Below are 15,651 nucleotides of genomic sequence, written 5' to 3'. Positions count from 1 at the left end.
TGAGATTGAAAGGTAGCAGTACAAAAGGATACCCTGATGTTTATGTTTCAACTTTCGATAACAATGAAGATCACTTTCATGATTTGAGGGAGCTATGACTAGCTCTACTTTGATTGGCTCAATATAATTCCTTTGTTGATGATGAATAGAGGAAAGTGATATGAAAGGTTGATGCCCTGAACCTTGTCACAGAATGAAGAAATTTTGGCTCCATTACAAAAGCACAATATGATGAGATGCAAAAGGAATGAAGAGCCTTGCAGCTACTACTGGAAGATCTCCATGAAGAACTAGTAGTTGATGTATTGATGAAGACACGCTAAAAAGATTATGGCAATAACTTCCTAGTTGAAAGGAAGTAAGGAATCTCCTCTATGCTTAAGAGGGAGTAAGAAGTCTCCTTAAATGATTAAGGAGCAAGGATCTATTCCCTAATCAAGAGGGAATGAGGATTTCCTCTCTGGTTTAGAGGGAGCGATATTAGACATCATATTCTCCATGTGTCATGCACTAGACTAGGATTAACAGTGGTAAATTTAAATGAAGGCACTAGGAAGGAGAATGGAGGATTGGATAAGCATCTAAGATTGATACTCCTTGAGGACAAAAAATCCAAAATAAGAAGTAGACTGAGACTCTTTGAGGATTGGATAGGGTATCCAAGACAAGAGTGGTTGAAGAGGATTGATATTTTTTAAGGATTGGAAACCCAAGAAAAGAATAGTCCTAAAAGGACATACCTAGTGAACACTTGGATGGGTTATGTGCCTTACGAGATAGTGTGGTGTCTCAAGTAAAGCCTCCAAGCATTATTCTCTAATATAAGTAGAGGTTGCCAGTTAAAGCCTTAATATGTTGACAGTGTTGGTTATGATGTTGATGCTTAAAGATGGCTTATCAATCCGACTCTTATGAGAATATTTAAGTTTGAGAATCTCCTTGTACAGGTAGTACAATTATGAATACCTCCCTAGTTAACAGGGAGTGTTGGAAAATTTAACTAGTTTCGGTCTTTATAATTGTCATTGTACTCATGTCATTATGTATATCTTATGTAACAAACAAAAGAAGAAAGAAAAATATTATTTTGAAGCATAGGTTTCATGCTCCATTTGATTCGTCAAGCATGCATTTCATGCTCCTAAGGTTTGTCATATTAAAAGAATATTTGTCATGAGTCAAGAGAGTCATTATCATTTGTATAAGACCCAAATAGACAAGTTGTAACATGTAAAAGATATTATTTGTGTGTCTAGAAAGTCAAATTTGACCTCCATAACCAAGTCGGTCCTATCAGTGAAAAGTTGGCCTATGAGAGGCCTATTCGATCTCATGAGAAGGGTATTTAAAGGAAAAGACTTCGACCTGTTGTCGCCCGAAGTGTACACCTAAGTGTGGGAAAAGGTTCCCAACCCCACAAGGTACATCTTTGAGGCTCAACGCTCAAAGTAGGGGTTGTCACTTTGATCCCTACTTTCTTTTTTTAAGCTCTCTCCTAAGCAAGCTAAGGGAGGTAGTCCCTAAAGGATAAAAAACTAAGGGGAAACTTGTTGAAGTCAAAAAGTCCAGGAGATCAAGAGGCAAGGCAATCACTTCTCTCAGTAACTTGAATAAGATAGACGACAAGTTTGGCTATTATATTGAGCAATGTAAGATATATGGATTCAATTTAATTGATACGACACTTAAGATGAAACAACAAGAGACCAGTGCCTTGATAACAATGCCCAAATAAATTAAAGAACTTGCACGAGATATTTCAAATTACAAGATAAGCAGTGCTGCAAAGAAATGTTAGTAAGATGATTAGAAATATGAGTGATAAACTTTGAGCGAACAATTGCAAGGAACATAAACATGTTCGGACAATGAACTTTGAAATGACAAGATCAATAATGAAAGCTTGCAATTTTAGATTAGCTCACAATTCTAATTACCAATGATGGATGAGATGCAAGATCTATCTAATGTGAAATGCAAGATCTTGATTGGTTTTAATTAAGATGCCTAGTGTAAGTGAGAGCCTTCGCTTCAATTATTTTGAAGCAAGTCTCACATGAGGTTGTAGAAAGAAATCCAAGGGAAGGAGGCTAAGGCCTCATTAATGATACCTACCCTAGAGTTCTAACAACCTAGATGCCTCCATTCCTACAAGGGATTGCCCACAAGAGAACTGCAAGGTCACCTGTTTTAACCGTTGAGCAAGGGTCAAGCTTCGCAAATTGGATGAAGAAGGTGGTCCTAACTTTCTATCAACCAAGCTTATGATTGGAGGTAAGTTTTAGGAAATGCAGAACTAGACTAGAATGATGATGTGAATGATGAGATTAGATAGCTTCAAAGAGTTACAATGATGACAATATGCTTCAATGGGAGAGATATAAAACACTTATAACCAAGCTTATGAAATATCACTTTGAATACAAGGCTACAAGATAACCAATGAAGCACCTTAGGATTACTTAATGAAACTATTAATCACCAATTTCAAGTGCCTTAGTTATGATAACTTTCACTTAGATGAGATAGCAATTAGGAACAAGTGAAAATTTAATGATGCCAACACAAGAAACTAATGACATATGAGATTGCTAAGAGTGAATTAAATGAGAAACGCAAACAAAGACTAGATCTAACAATGCTATCAATGAAATCCTATCTAATCAATGAGAGCAAATAGGCAAGGTTAGTATTCCAAGAGGAAGAAGAAGAAGCTCCTCCAATACCACAAGAAGATGAACAATTCTACCAAATACCAAAGAGAAAGGCACGAGATAGTATACTCCAATGATCAATAACTTGCACCAGACCTTATGAAACCCTATCAGTCCATAAATGGCCCACGGTCAAGCAAGATCAATGACCAAGAATGCTCATTAAACCATCATGTGTTAATGTGATCAATTATGATTGTTTTAGGGCTTTTTATTATCAAATTTACTATATGATTAGCCTTTGAATGTGATGCTTCAAACCTGTAGCACGTTAAGTTCTGCAAGTGGCTCTTAGCTAAGGGAAACAAGGCCTCTAGGCCTAGTGTCCTTCCTCCAATGACTAATGTGTCAAATGCCAATGTCTTGACCAAAGATCAGTGTTATAAGCCTTCCAAAAATGCAATGTTACCCCTACAATGACAAGAGTTAGCCTTTTCAATCAACGAGGATATGGATTAGACTTTAAAATATTATGCAGCTAAGTCAAATATGGCCTCTAGGCCTTTCGGCTAGGCCTAAACGGGAGCTCCAATGGATCAAGTATAATAACAAGCCTGCAAACCAAACAAGTGCCAAAATCCTTGCCAATGATATGTATAGGCCTACAATCAAATGAGGGTTAGTCTCTAAGTCAAGTACAACGAATTTACAAGCCTTTTAAGTCGCGACTGTGGAGATTAGGCCTATCTAGGCCTGTGGCCAAGCAAAATTTTGTCTATAACCCTAGCAGTCATCAAGATAAGCCTTATGATCAGACTTTAGCCCTAAAAAATTTGTCAATAAACCTGCAATAATCATCCAAAGTCAGATTTGATGAGAGAACATATAAAATGATTATTGAAATTATTTGCAAATTTTTTTATGTAGCAAACTCTTGAAGAAACCCTGATTTTGCAATGAGATTAGCCCTCTAGGGCTTGCAGCCTCCCAAAAATGCAGTTGCATTGAAGGAAAGAGGCTCAAATTCGATGGATCAAACCCATGAAAGACTAGATCAGGGCTCAAATCCTTTGCGACCTTGGTAATTTTGCAAGACAACTTCCGAAAGAATGCAACGTTGCCCCAACCCTAGCCGTCTAGGCTAGGTGAGGGCTAGTTTCCTCACAAATTCAGATTTCTTTGATCTTCAAGGTGAATATGCTTGCAAAAAGAATTTAAATAGAAGCCCTAGCAATTCAACTTGGATCCACAAGAATAAAAAATTAAAACCCCAATTGGTTATATGTACAAAGGACAAATAGATACAAGGGTTAGAAAATTTACAATTTTATCTATAATATTCACAATAATTTTATAGCTCTAATTAGGAGATATATTCTTTTATTGCATAATTAAATTAGAGATAAATGAATAAAATAGGATTTTTGTATTTGAGTCAAAGCCAAGATCTTTGCAAAACAATCATGAGATAAGTCCTGGAAATTTAACACGGGCTCTTGAGCTTCTTGTCTTGGGAGTTGGTTGATCCAACCAAAGACTTCCACTCACATCTAAGATCTAAATATTAACGAGGTCTCTACACACTTAAGATCAAGTTATTAGATCAAAAGAAGCTAGATCACACAATAAATCCTCAAAATCTGGAGAAATTTGCTAGATTAATCAATTTTAATGTGTTGCTCTAAGCCTAGTAACTGATGCAAAATAGTTGTGCAAGTAGTTAATCCAACACTAGCAAATGAAATAATAACTTAAAAAATTTATGTTAGTATAGCTTTTAGAACATAATTCAGAAAAATGTTACCAAGAAGGAGAAGAGGAACACCATCATGAATAAACCCGCAAAGACTTTTTCTTTATTATTCCAGAAAAAAAGACTACAACCAGCAGAGCTTGACTCATAGCTCGATCAAGATTTTTTTATGATTACATGATACAATGAAGAGGAAAATAGCTTCCTTATATACAACATGAGGGCGTCAAACCCCCCAAGTGGAAATAATCGCTAGTTCCTGTGATCCATGGCTTGATCCTTGTTAAATTAATTTGATCCCTTGATAACTAGTGCACAGATCTCCAAAAAGTTTCGACCTCCTTGATTGTTGAGCTTGATGGACCAAATTTTGACTTCTGGGTGGGTTCGGATCATTGGAGAATCTTCAAAAAATAGAATTATCGTAATTCTCTCATTAAGTAACCACCTTGACCCAAAAATTCGATTTTCTTGAGAAATTATTCTTTTTGGCCCAATGAATTTTTGGACTGATACTTTTTACCTTGGAAATGACCTTTCTAATTTTTTATTTTAAAAAAGAACCTCAATAAATTTTTGGTAAATTTTCCACTTGGAGAGAATTTAATTTTCTCTCATTTTAATTTTTTGACAAGTTTCTAGTTTAACTATTTTGACATTTTTACTGGAAAATAAAATAAATGACTCAAGAGGGGATTACACATATTTTCCACCCTTAAAGTGGGCCTAAAAAATATTTTGGCAATGATGTATAATTATGAGTAATCGTCCACCAAAAATATTCTTAGACAACACTTTTTACATCAGGATAGTACATAGACATCCCATTAGAAGGGGAATTCTATAATTAATACATGACCTCTTAGACTCAACCAAATTCTGCGACACAAGACAGATGATCCAGTATGATAAAAATACATAGACTCAATAACAGTAGGACTACACATGAGACCTTACCGTCAAGCCCCACTCTAGCTTTGGGGTATGTGTGGGAGAAAAACTCTGCCAATTATAAGGGTCCACAAACGATAACAATTGGTGAGGGTAAAAAACTCCCTAGAGTGAAACTCTTTGCTAAGAATCAAAGGCTTACCTAGATGTTTTTACATGGCTTTACAGTCATACTAGAATCATTTTTACAATGAAGGCCCACAAGGTTACAAAATTTGGGATTACAATGATAAATTTGGAAGTTGCATGACGATGATGACTTTGAAAAAAAATTATCCACTGATATGTACTCTGCATCCTGGGTTGTTTGACACGTGTGGTCAACACGACTCATTTGCACACACTTTAGAAGTTCGATCTAAAGCAAGAAGAGCCAAGGACAAGAAGACAAGAAGAATTCAAAAGTAGGAAGGAAAATTTGATTTTTGGGCTTGATTTCTCTCACACGTGCAAAACTAGGGTTTCTGCAGCTGCAAGGAGGCAGAGAATTGTAGGTCCAAATTGCAAGTCTGAAAAACTTAATAAGAGCCAAAACTCTGCTTTGACCAGGAATTTTGAAGTTTGACCTCTGTTGACCTTGTTGACTTCAGCTTGTTTCAAGAAGGAATTGTTGGAGGGCTGACTTGGTGCTTGGAGGAGGTCTGGCTTTGGTCTTTGGGTCTTGGATTTTTCTCATTTGATTTGATTCTTCTGTAAGAGAAGAGATTCCTTTTGGGTTTTCCCCTTGGAGGGGTTTTCCCTGGCTTGGAGCTTACAGTTTGTGTCCATTGTCTTCTATGAACTTCATGGTTTATGCTCTTGATAATTGTTTGATGAAAAAAATCTAACTAAGAATAATAAGAAGCTAACATAAGTTCACAAGCTTTTATCAAGGATAAGGAGAATTGTTTAAATAACTGCCCTACTAGATTCTCCAACACAAAGTACCCCCTCTTTGCAATCTGATCCAACTTAGAATGCGTATCCCTTGGAATGTGACAATATGCTAAGTTGCCAAATATCCTAAAGTGGCTGATGTTTGGCTTCTTTGCGTAAACGCTTCCTCCAGTGTCATCTTTCCCAATTGTTGAATTTTCTAAGTCTATCTGTTAGAAAATAAATCTGTATTTTGCTGGTTTATTTCTTCTACTTGTAAATTCTAAACAAGTTATTTAAAACATTTAAAGACCAAAATAAACACAATACAGTCACAACATCTATAGATCATCAGTTGAAAGAAAACAAACACACAAGTGACACCGTTATTTGTAGGAATTTACAGGGTAAGTTCCTCAGATAGAACACCAAAGGACACCGCTCACAAACAGATCACATATCAATACACCAATATTCTTGACGTGGTTAAAACCCTCAAAGTGGGAAACAGTCCACGGCCTGAACCAACGCAGGCACTTCAAGCAATTTATTAATAAAAGAAAGAAAATTTACATAAGCTTCTCTCATGAATGGTCACACTACAAATGACCCTCCATGCTCTTTAAATAGAGATGATGGACCAATCGGCTGTTAAGCCACGGATCAAGTGTCGGTAATACCGAGGAGAGAATGAACCATCTGATCACTTCATGTCTAGAACATATCGTGACTGTCGGATTGTAAGTTACAAATGTACATAGTAAAGAAACACACTTTACCTAACTCTACACTAGACCAAGTTATACTTAACTATTTCCTATGTGTCAGAATATCCTAACATTATTTTTGGACAAATGTCCCCGGAAAAACCCAATGCAGAAAAACTGATGAAGCTATTCTGAGGATTTATTATTATGCAATATTTCCTTGAGTACAACTGGGTGCCTAACCGGCTCACCTGACAAAGAAAAATATACGGCAGCAATACCTCTCTATTTGGAAACAGGTATTCAGAAAACCTGTCCCACGAAACCCTCTCTGGTGACTCTGAAGCTCAGCGTTGGCCCTTCTGGCCTCTGCGTCAGCCTCTTGTTGCACTGCGTCAGCCCTCTGAGGCATTGCGCAGCCTCTGGGACCCTTTGTGTCACTCCCTCTGCCTTCTGCGTGGATGACACAGTCCCTTTGGGCTCTGCGTTGTCTCTACTGGGCTCTGCGTGGCCTGCTCTGGCTGCTGCTCTCGCTCTCTGCTTCTGCACTGGTCTCTTGGCACTGTCTCTGCCTCTCTACCTAGTACTCACTGCCCCTCGCTGCTGATCACTGATTCACTTTTGCTTGGCAACCTCGCTCTAGCAAAATGAATGACTAATCACTCTGGTGTATTCTCCAACTGACCCTCGAACCTCTTCTTATACTTTTCTTGTTGGTCCTTCAACGGCCGAGATTAAATCTCTAATCAACGGCTAAGATTAGATTTGGCTTGATCCATGACTTTTGGAACCTTCTAACCCAGTTTTATATTAATACCCATTAATATTTTAATTTTCCTAAGTTTAGACTTAGGAACTCCATTAAAAATATTAATTATTTTAGTATCTCCCAAACCAGGTACAATCTGTCCAAACCATTTATGGGTCTTGGATATCTCATGTGCTTTAGCCTCTCCACCAATTCTCATGGCTAGAGCACATACGATGCTACCCCAAATCAACACCAATGCCTTATGTGGGACCCCTTTCTGAATACATACCACTGTACTACATGCCTATGCCCATAAGTATTGTGGCATATCTTGGTCATACAATATGGGCCTAGTTCCCTTTGATATTGAACAATTATTCCTCTTAATAACCTCATTCTATTGTAGGTTGTAAGGAACCATCCACTCTCTCTTGATCCCCTCTGTGGTACAGAACTCCTGGAATGCTTTCCTTTTGTACCTGCCTCCATTAGCCAACTGAAGAACCTTCACCTTCCTGCCTATCAAATTCTCCACAAGAGCTTTGAACTCTTGGAAGCGACTGAAGACCTTGTCCTTGGTCTTCAAGAAGTATATCCAAGTCTTCCTGGAGTAGTCATGAATAAAGGTTACAAAGTATTCGCACCCTATGAAAAATTGCGTCAAACATCAAATCGCATATATCAAAATTAACTAGATCAAGAACACATTTGTATCAGGTGTCACTCCTTGGAAACGTTTCCTTAGCAAACTTCCCCTGTACAGATCCCTTGCACACATCATCATGCTCTATGCTCACCTTTGGAACACTTGTCATTGTCTCCTGGAGTAACTTAAGTGCCCTATAATGAATATGCCCCATCCTCCTATGACATAGCTCTCCCTAATCTCTCAAATCACTACTGCTCACCAATGCCTTTGGAGTATCTAACTACAACCTGTAAAGTTTGTCGCTCCTAACTCCAATAACTATGGGTGACTTCCACTCCTAGCATTTTATCGACACCTGTTGTCCTCTAAAGAATACATTGTACCCATTGTCCTAAAGAATAGATATGGAAATCAAATTCATCCCCATTCTTGGCACATGCAACACATCATGGATGGGAATCGACTTGCCAGACTCCCTCTAAAATAGAACAATCTCTCTCCCAACTGGGATGCACTTGGACTTGTTCACCATCTCGATTTGGAATCTAGTGTCCTCCTCCTAGTAATTGGAGAAGTTCTCCCTAACTCCTGTCATATGAAATGATGCCCCACTGTCTATATACCACAAATGTTATCAGAACCGAACCGGTGATCGAACCGAAAAACCTTGTGGACCAGGAATCAGTTGGAACCAGAGCAAAACCAGTAAAAAATTGGGGAAAAAACGGTTTACCAAAAACACAAAATATTCATATTTTATAGAAAAACATATATATTATGTGCAACCATATGAATCCAAACCATTTATACACAAATATGCAAAAATTCTCATTTACATAGCATGTAAGGGTGCACATAACCAAAATAGCATTGAGTGCAATCCATCTCTGGACCGAAAATACACCAACAATTAGGCTCTAGATGGCCTCTAGCATCCAAAAAAAATCATGCTATAACAAACGCCTACATATCATCAAAATCATTGCCTATATTGTTGTCTTCATTATCAATATAACCATTTAGGCATTAAAATAAGATAGAAAAACATAGCATGTCATGTCAAGATTTTATTTGAGTGATGGGTACATTGTTTAGTAGACTCATGATAGAGGAGTTCAACAACCAATGCCACTAACATCAAAGTACATAGAGGGCTTGGTGCTCTTTATTAAATACTAGTTCCATACCCTCATATATGACAAAATCCAATGGAAACATTGCAATTCCCTCAATCCTGAAATCCTGAAAAACTATTAAGTCTGTTAGATTTTGAGTGAAATCTAAAATTCTACTTTCTCCATATGAAATCCAACGAGGTTGGAACCACTCTCAAACATCTTGAGTCATTTCATGATAATGTTAAAAATTTAAGTAAAAGGATGAAAATGAAAGATAAAGGAGAATGTCACTTTTACTTGCATGAATTGCATAACAATACTAGGGCCATATGCTTGATTATTAGGCTAAAAGCTATATGCTTGAATATTAGGCTAGCCTAGGGGAGAATTAGAAGTGGGTCAACCAATTGAAAAACTTAAAAAATAAAATAAAAAAGGCAATTTTTTTATGTTGGCTTGCATAGGTACACACTGCACAGAACCAATCCTGAACCGGCCAGTTCAGCCTATTTCAGTTCGGAGGCCAGTTTCGGACTGGTTTTGGGCCAAAAACAGCCGGGCCGGCCAATTCGACCAATTCCGGTCTGGTTCTACACCGGTTCTGATAACACTTATCTACCAAATAACTTAGAGGTCGAGCTAGTCAAGAAAGCTATGAGTGCAAACTCTTGTTCCATTTGATTGGAAAGCTCGTATGCACTTGTTGAAGTTGTCGTTTGCTTGTTGCTCTTCTTATCACCTTTCTTCCTCTGCAGCCAATTGTTGACATAGTGGCCAAACTCGTGACAACTGTAACACTTGACCTTTGAAAGGTCCTTCTTCTTATCCCCCTTAGAGTTGGACCCTTTGTTGGATCCCTTCTTCGCTTTGTTCTTTCATGCAAGAACCACATTCTCTTGTTCTCCCTCACCCTTCTGTCAATTGTTGCTGCCATTGACAAGACTCAACCTAAACTCCTCCAGAGTGAAATCGCTCCACAAACGATCCCAGTTAGGTAGGTCTTGTCTATTGAATTTTTTAAACTTTGGTCGGTCTTCATAATTGTGAAATAATCAATAAAATTGTGGACTCCAAGTTGGCTCCAAAACAAGTAAATTTGAATTTTCAAATTGTGAATTTTACCTCTGAAAATGTAAAGTTGGCCCCAATCTGTTCAAGTCAGCCCAGCCCAAGGGATGTGTCCATTCGAGCTTCTTTGATCACTAAATAAATGCCATTCGGCCTCCATTGGGCAAAATTCGGATCACATAAATGTATCTTCTGAGGCAAAATTTCAGGCTCATCAGACCCTGAGACAGTACATCAGAACGAATCTGAGGCAGAACTAAAAGGATGAATCTGAAGCACACTGAAATTTCAGGAGGCCAAATTTGTTTTTGCTTGACCAGGTTTGACCTGGTTTTGGTTACTAGTCAATTTGACTTTGTTTTTGACTGGGAAATCAGATTGTATCTCTTGTTGAAATGGACAAATTTTCTAAGAAATGGTTGTTAAGTTTTTCCCTTGGTTTGGGGTTTTCCCAAGGTAATTTTTGTGTCGCTAGTGTTTGGCTGTCTCTTCATGTTTCTATTGGTATTATTGTTTAATGTTGAAGATTTCCTATGTATAATTGCTTAATGATAAAGTGACACAAGATAAATAATTAATAATATCATTGGAAGTAATTATCAGTCTAAGAAATCTGGAAAAATCAACATTGTTGTCCCTTGATCACTTGGACAAACACATCCCACTTCTTTGAGACCCCGTTCAAGGCAGTTCACATGAGCTCGTCATCTTCTATCTTTTCTCCAATAGCTGCTAATTCATCCTTGACAAGTATGACTCTAGTGAGGTAACTGACTATGCCTTTGCCGTTGTTCATTCTGGTGTTTCTGGTTTTGATGGCTCCGTACTTTTATTGTATGTCTACCATAATGCTTAACCCTTGTCTCTGAATTATAACTTGCATGCAAGGTTTTAATGGAATATCTAAAGATCATTGTGAAAGTGGGTTTTACGCATTTTATTGTTCTCCTAACCTTGTTAGCATTTGAGGTCATTTCAAAAATGTTAAATTATGATCAGAGGGGTTTAATGTGGCGTGGGGTGTATGTATATTGATCACCCTTGGTTATATTGTGATGAACAAACAACAGAAATCATATGTTAAACTATGTTTAAAGGTGCTTCATGTGCTATGGAGTGTATGGTATATTTACCACCCTTCATTGTATCGTGATGGACAAACAACACAAATCATTTGTTTCCCATGTCATTTGCTTTGAAAGCAACAGAAATCACTCTTACGAATTTTTATTTCATTTTCAATGAATTGCAAGCTGGAATCTTAAAATTATGATCCTTTCACTTTAATAGATATAGAAGCACATCGAGGGATTTGACCAATTGATATATTTTGACAGAAAGGGGGTGGCCTAGCTGAGTATGCTGTGGTACCCTTGAAAACAACTGTAAAGAGACCTCCAGAGGTTCTTCCAGAGGCTGCAGGCTTGCCAATAGCTGGACTTACTGCATTGCAGGCGGTTCGGGATGTTGCAGGTATTAAGCTTGACGGAAGTAGCAAAGGAGTTAATCTACTTATCACAGCTGCCTCAGGAGGGGTTGGACATTTTGCTGTGCAAGTATGATCCCTTGTCTAAAACCACATGGCTATTTTATCTTGTTTTTGGATTAATGGGATAGAAATGAAATATTAATGCCCACTGATGAGCAAAGAAGGGTCAATGGGACTCCAGAGTATGCTTGGTACAACTAATGCATACACTGAAAATTAATAAACCTAGGACATGATTGACCTTTTATGTTTTCAATTAGCAAAACTTGGATCTGATTGAACGTTTTATGTTTTCAGTTAGCAAAACTTGGCAATGCTCATGTTACTGCTACTTGTGGCGGACGCAACATTGAGCTTGTCCAGAAGTTGGGAGCTGATGAAGTGCTAGACTATAAAACACCAGAAGGTGCATCCTTGACTAGTCCATCAGGCCGTAAATATGATGTTGTGATTCACTGTGCTTCAGATATAACATGGTCAACATTCGAGCCCAATCTGAGCACCTACGGGAAAGTGATTGATATTACTCCTACTTTCAAATCATTTTTAGCATCAGTTACAAAGAAAATTACCTTTTCCAAGAAGCAACTTGTGCCATTGCTGATGATACCAAGGGGTGAGAACCTTGCACTGTTAGTTGATTTGGTCAAGGAGCAGAAGCTGAAAATCGTTGTTGATTCAATGTACCCTTTGGCAAAGGCAGAAGGTGCATGGGCAAAGATCATGGATGGACATGCTACCGGAAAGGTTATAGTAAACATTTAAAGAGTAAACATTTAAAGGTCATCGCTATTTCTGAGGTTTGACACTCAGTTCATATAGCTGTAGAACTTTGTAAACCTCATTTATAGCTTTAGAACTCTTAATTATGTAATCTCTATTCTTTTTTCGAATTTTAACTTCATTTGACAGATATAGGGATTGGTACTTCGTCGAACCCTGCATATGAGTTTATTATTTTATGGTGTAAAAATGACTATTGCCGTAATGAGGACCAATTTTGTTGTCTATGAAGGTGATGTGAGCGTTTCTTTGTACGAGTATTTGGATTTTACTCCTTTTGGGAAGTAATATAGGTAGGTATTTGAAGATTCTGAGTTCATTATTTTATGAGGGTAAAAATGAGTATTGCATTAATGAGAACCAATTTTGTTGCCTATGAAAGTGATATGAGCATTTTTTCGTATGAGTGTTTGGATTTTACTCCTTTTCGTAGATTTGGGATGTTATTGATTATCTTTTCTTTTTTTAAATAATTAAGTCATTTATATTTAACTAATTATTTTGGGATTGTATTTTATATGTATTTCCCTTTTGAATAAAGAAAAGATATTATTATAATCATTTTTTTAATTATATATATAGAGGTTATTTTATAAAGAAAAAAATTACATTGCTGATCTTAATTTTCACAAAATTATACCAGCCTAACTTTGATTAGATTTGTTGGTTGGTACACTATATGCTAGAGTTTTACATCCATTATCATAGACTGCACAACCCAACACCATATATCTAGAGAACCAAAAAAACACCATAGACAAAGCAAAACATATAGCCATTTTCGAATTAGTGGATGTCACAAGAGCATGGTTGTTCGGTCTAGTGCTTGAGGGTATTGGAAGCTTGAACTCGCACTATCTATGCTTCTCCATATGGCTCATACGAGCTTCCAGTCCATCGAGGTTGTTCTTCATTTTCCATTGGTTCTATTATATGTCATTAAGGAAGGAGATAATTTCATTTTTGTCATCATGCTTTTCCTTGAGAACTTGCCCCAGTGATGTTTTCAACTACCAGTGAAGAGTAACTAAATGCATATACAAATTTCCCCTACCACCAATGTGCCCAGGGCCTGGGAGCCATTGAGAAACTTCTTCTAGAATCTTAGAATATGAGATGGTATGTCTGTCCCTACGAACATTCCTTTCAAGCTATTGAATATCGGTCTGAGTGCTTGGAGGTATCGCAGCCTTGTAAACAACATTTGCCTCCTGGGCTTGAGCCTCAGAACAAGGCTTGCTAGTCTAGCCACACTCCCTAACACCTCGTTGGATATGGTCCTTCTAATGAGGCATGATAAACCAAATAAACCACAAAACCTTATTAGCCCCGAGAATGAAACAAATGCACTTCCCCCAAAACCTACAACAATTACTCTTTTGAATTGCAGACAAAGAATTCCAGTGCATGTAGGGATCTAGACTCTCCTCTCTTCCTTAATGTCATATGATAGATAAGACATTTGTATCCCCTGCAAGAGAATAAAAAAATGCCAAGGCAATACTAGCACAACAAAACCAAAGTCATGAAAGAAGAGTGAACAAGTAAAGATGGCGGAAGGCTCGTAGATCAGGAAAAGAAGTAGAATTTAGATGAAAAGGATCCTTAGATATTGATTCAACCAACATATCCATTGACTTAACCAAAGATAGGGTAAAAGGAACCAATACCGTGCATAAACTATCAATAATGAGATAACATGACACACAAAACCAGGAACACAATGTTACCTCTGCAAGGGACCAAGAGTAAATGAAGACGTTTAGCCACAGACTAGCTTTGAAACTCTGTGTCATTCTAGCCCTCCAAACAAAGTCAAAATCTATGCAATTGAGACAGGTGTGCTTTAGACCAACATTCTCTTTTTGCTGAGCTAACTCCGAGCAAGAACCATTTCCTTGTGTTGCTTGAAATAGTAAGATTTTGCTTTTGAGAGGGAGAATTGTCGGATAAAACTTAGTAAACCTTCTCAACTATGTATTTTCCATTACAAACTCCCTCACATCCAAGCAATTATCCTCAACAATTCTAGAATCCAAGCTCGTAGAGATTCCAAAAGAGCTCTCCTGCGGCCCTTGCTCACCCTTCTCCACATACATTAATTTTCCAAACAATCAAAGAATCGAGAAATAGTATACAAACATCCTGAGTGCCATTAAGAGAGGTGATGGCCTTCACACATATATTGCATGGAGGGGGCAAGCCACACCACCACCCTCCTTAATGGTCTTGGGAGTTAGTGGGATGCTTGGCACCTGCCCTCCACCCCTCCTCTTCCCTGTTCAAAATGTAACTTGTGTTGGTCTTCATAATGTAATTCAAATGTATCCTTGATGTATTTATTATATTCATTTATTATTATTATTTTATTTTTAGTCAAAGCATGTTCTTCATGTTTATAGGGTCAATTGAGTCAAAAAGAATATTTTATGAGTGAAAAGAAATATAATTGAGTCAAGTCCCATTTGGACTTTTTGTAAGAAAAGAAAAGAAAATTTATTTTTGAAGTCAAAGTGTCTTCACAAGACCAAGTCGGCGCTAGGGACGATTATTTGACCCTCCTCGACATGTATATATAGATTCAACTCAACCTCTTTGGAGATCAATTCATTCACTCACAGATCACATCATTTCTGCGCCCATTCAAGAAGAAGACAACCAACGTCAAAGGAGAGAGAGGAAGGTCAGAGGTGAGGAAGAAGAATTTTCTACATTAGTTCTGCTCACACATGCAAATTTTTTCGAGGTCTTCCAGGCTTGAAATTTGAAGCGTGGAATTACAAGAGGCTAAAAACTCAGGATTTGACTAGATTCTAGAAGGTTGACCAATGTTGACCTTGATTTGATTAGAGGAGACTTGGAGGAGGGTTGAC

At 37.6% G+C, this 15,651-nt stretch overlaps 1 protein-coding gene across 7 annotated transcripts in view; it reads left to right on the top strand.

The window, feature by feature from the left end:
- Positions 1 to 15,651, top strand: part of LOC149242812 (UV-B-induced protein At3g17800, chloroplastic-like) — a 271,800-nt gene that overhangs the window by 142,728 nt on the left and 113,421 nt on the right. For all 7 annotated transcript variants that reach the window (XM_089374367.1, XM_089374365.1, XM_089374364.1 and 4 more), the window contains 2 exons: positions 11,844 to 12,062; positions 12,293 to 12,742. In XM_089374367.1, the coding sequence (XP_089230493.1) occupies positions 11,844 to 12,062; positions 12,293 to 12,742 (669 nt within the window). The remainder of the gene's footprint in view (positions 1 to 11,843; positions 12,063 to 12,292; positions 12,743 to 15,651) is intronic.

Source organism: Pinus tabuliformis, chromosome 8, assembly GCF_031772625.1.
Source record: "Pinus tabuliformis cultivar Carrire ecotype Pingquan chromosome 8, CPIR1, whole genome shotgun sequence".
Classification (NCBI taxonomy): domain Eukaryota; kingdom Viridiplantae; phylum Streptophyta; class Pinopsida; order Pinales; family Pinaceae; genus Pinus; species Pinus tabuliformis.
This window is presented reverse-complemented; position numbering and strand designations above follow the sequence as displayed.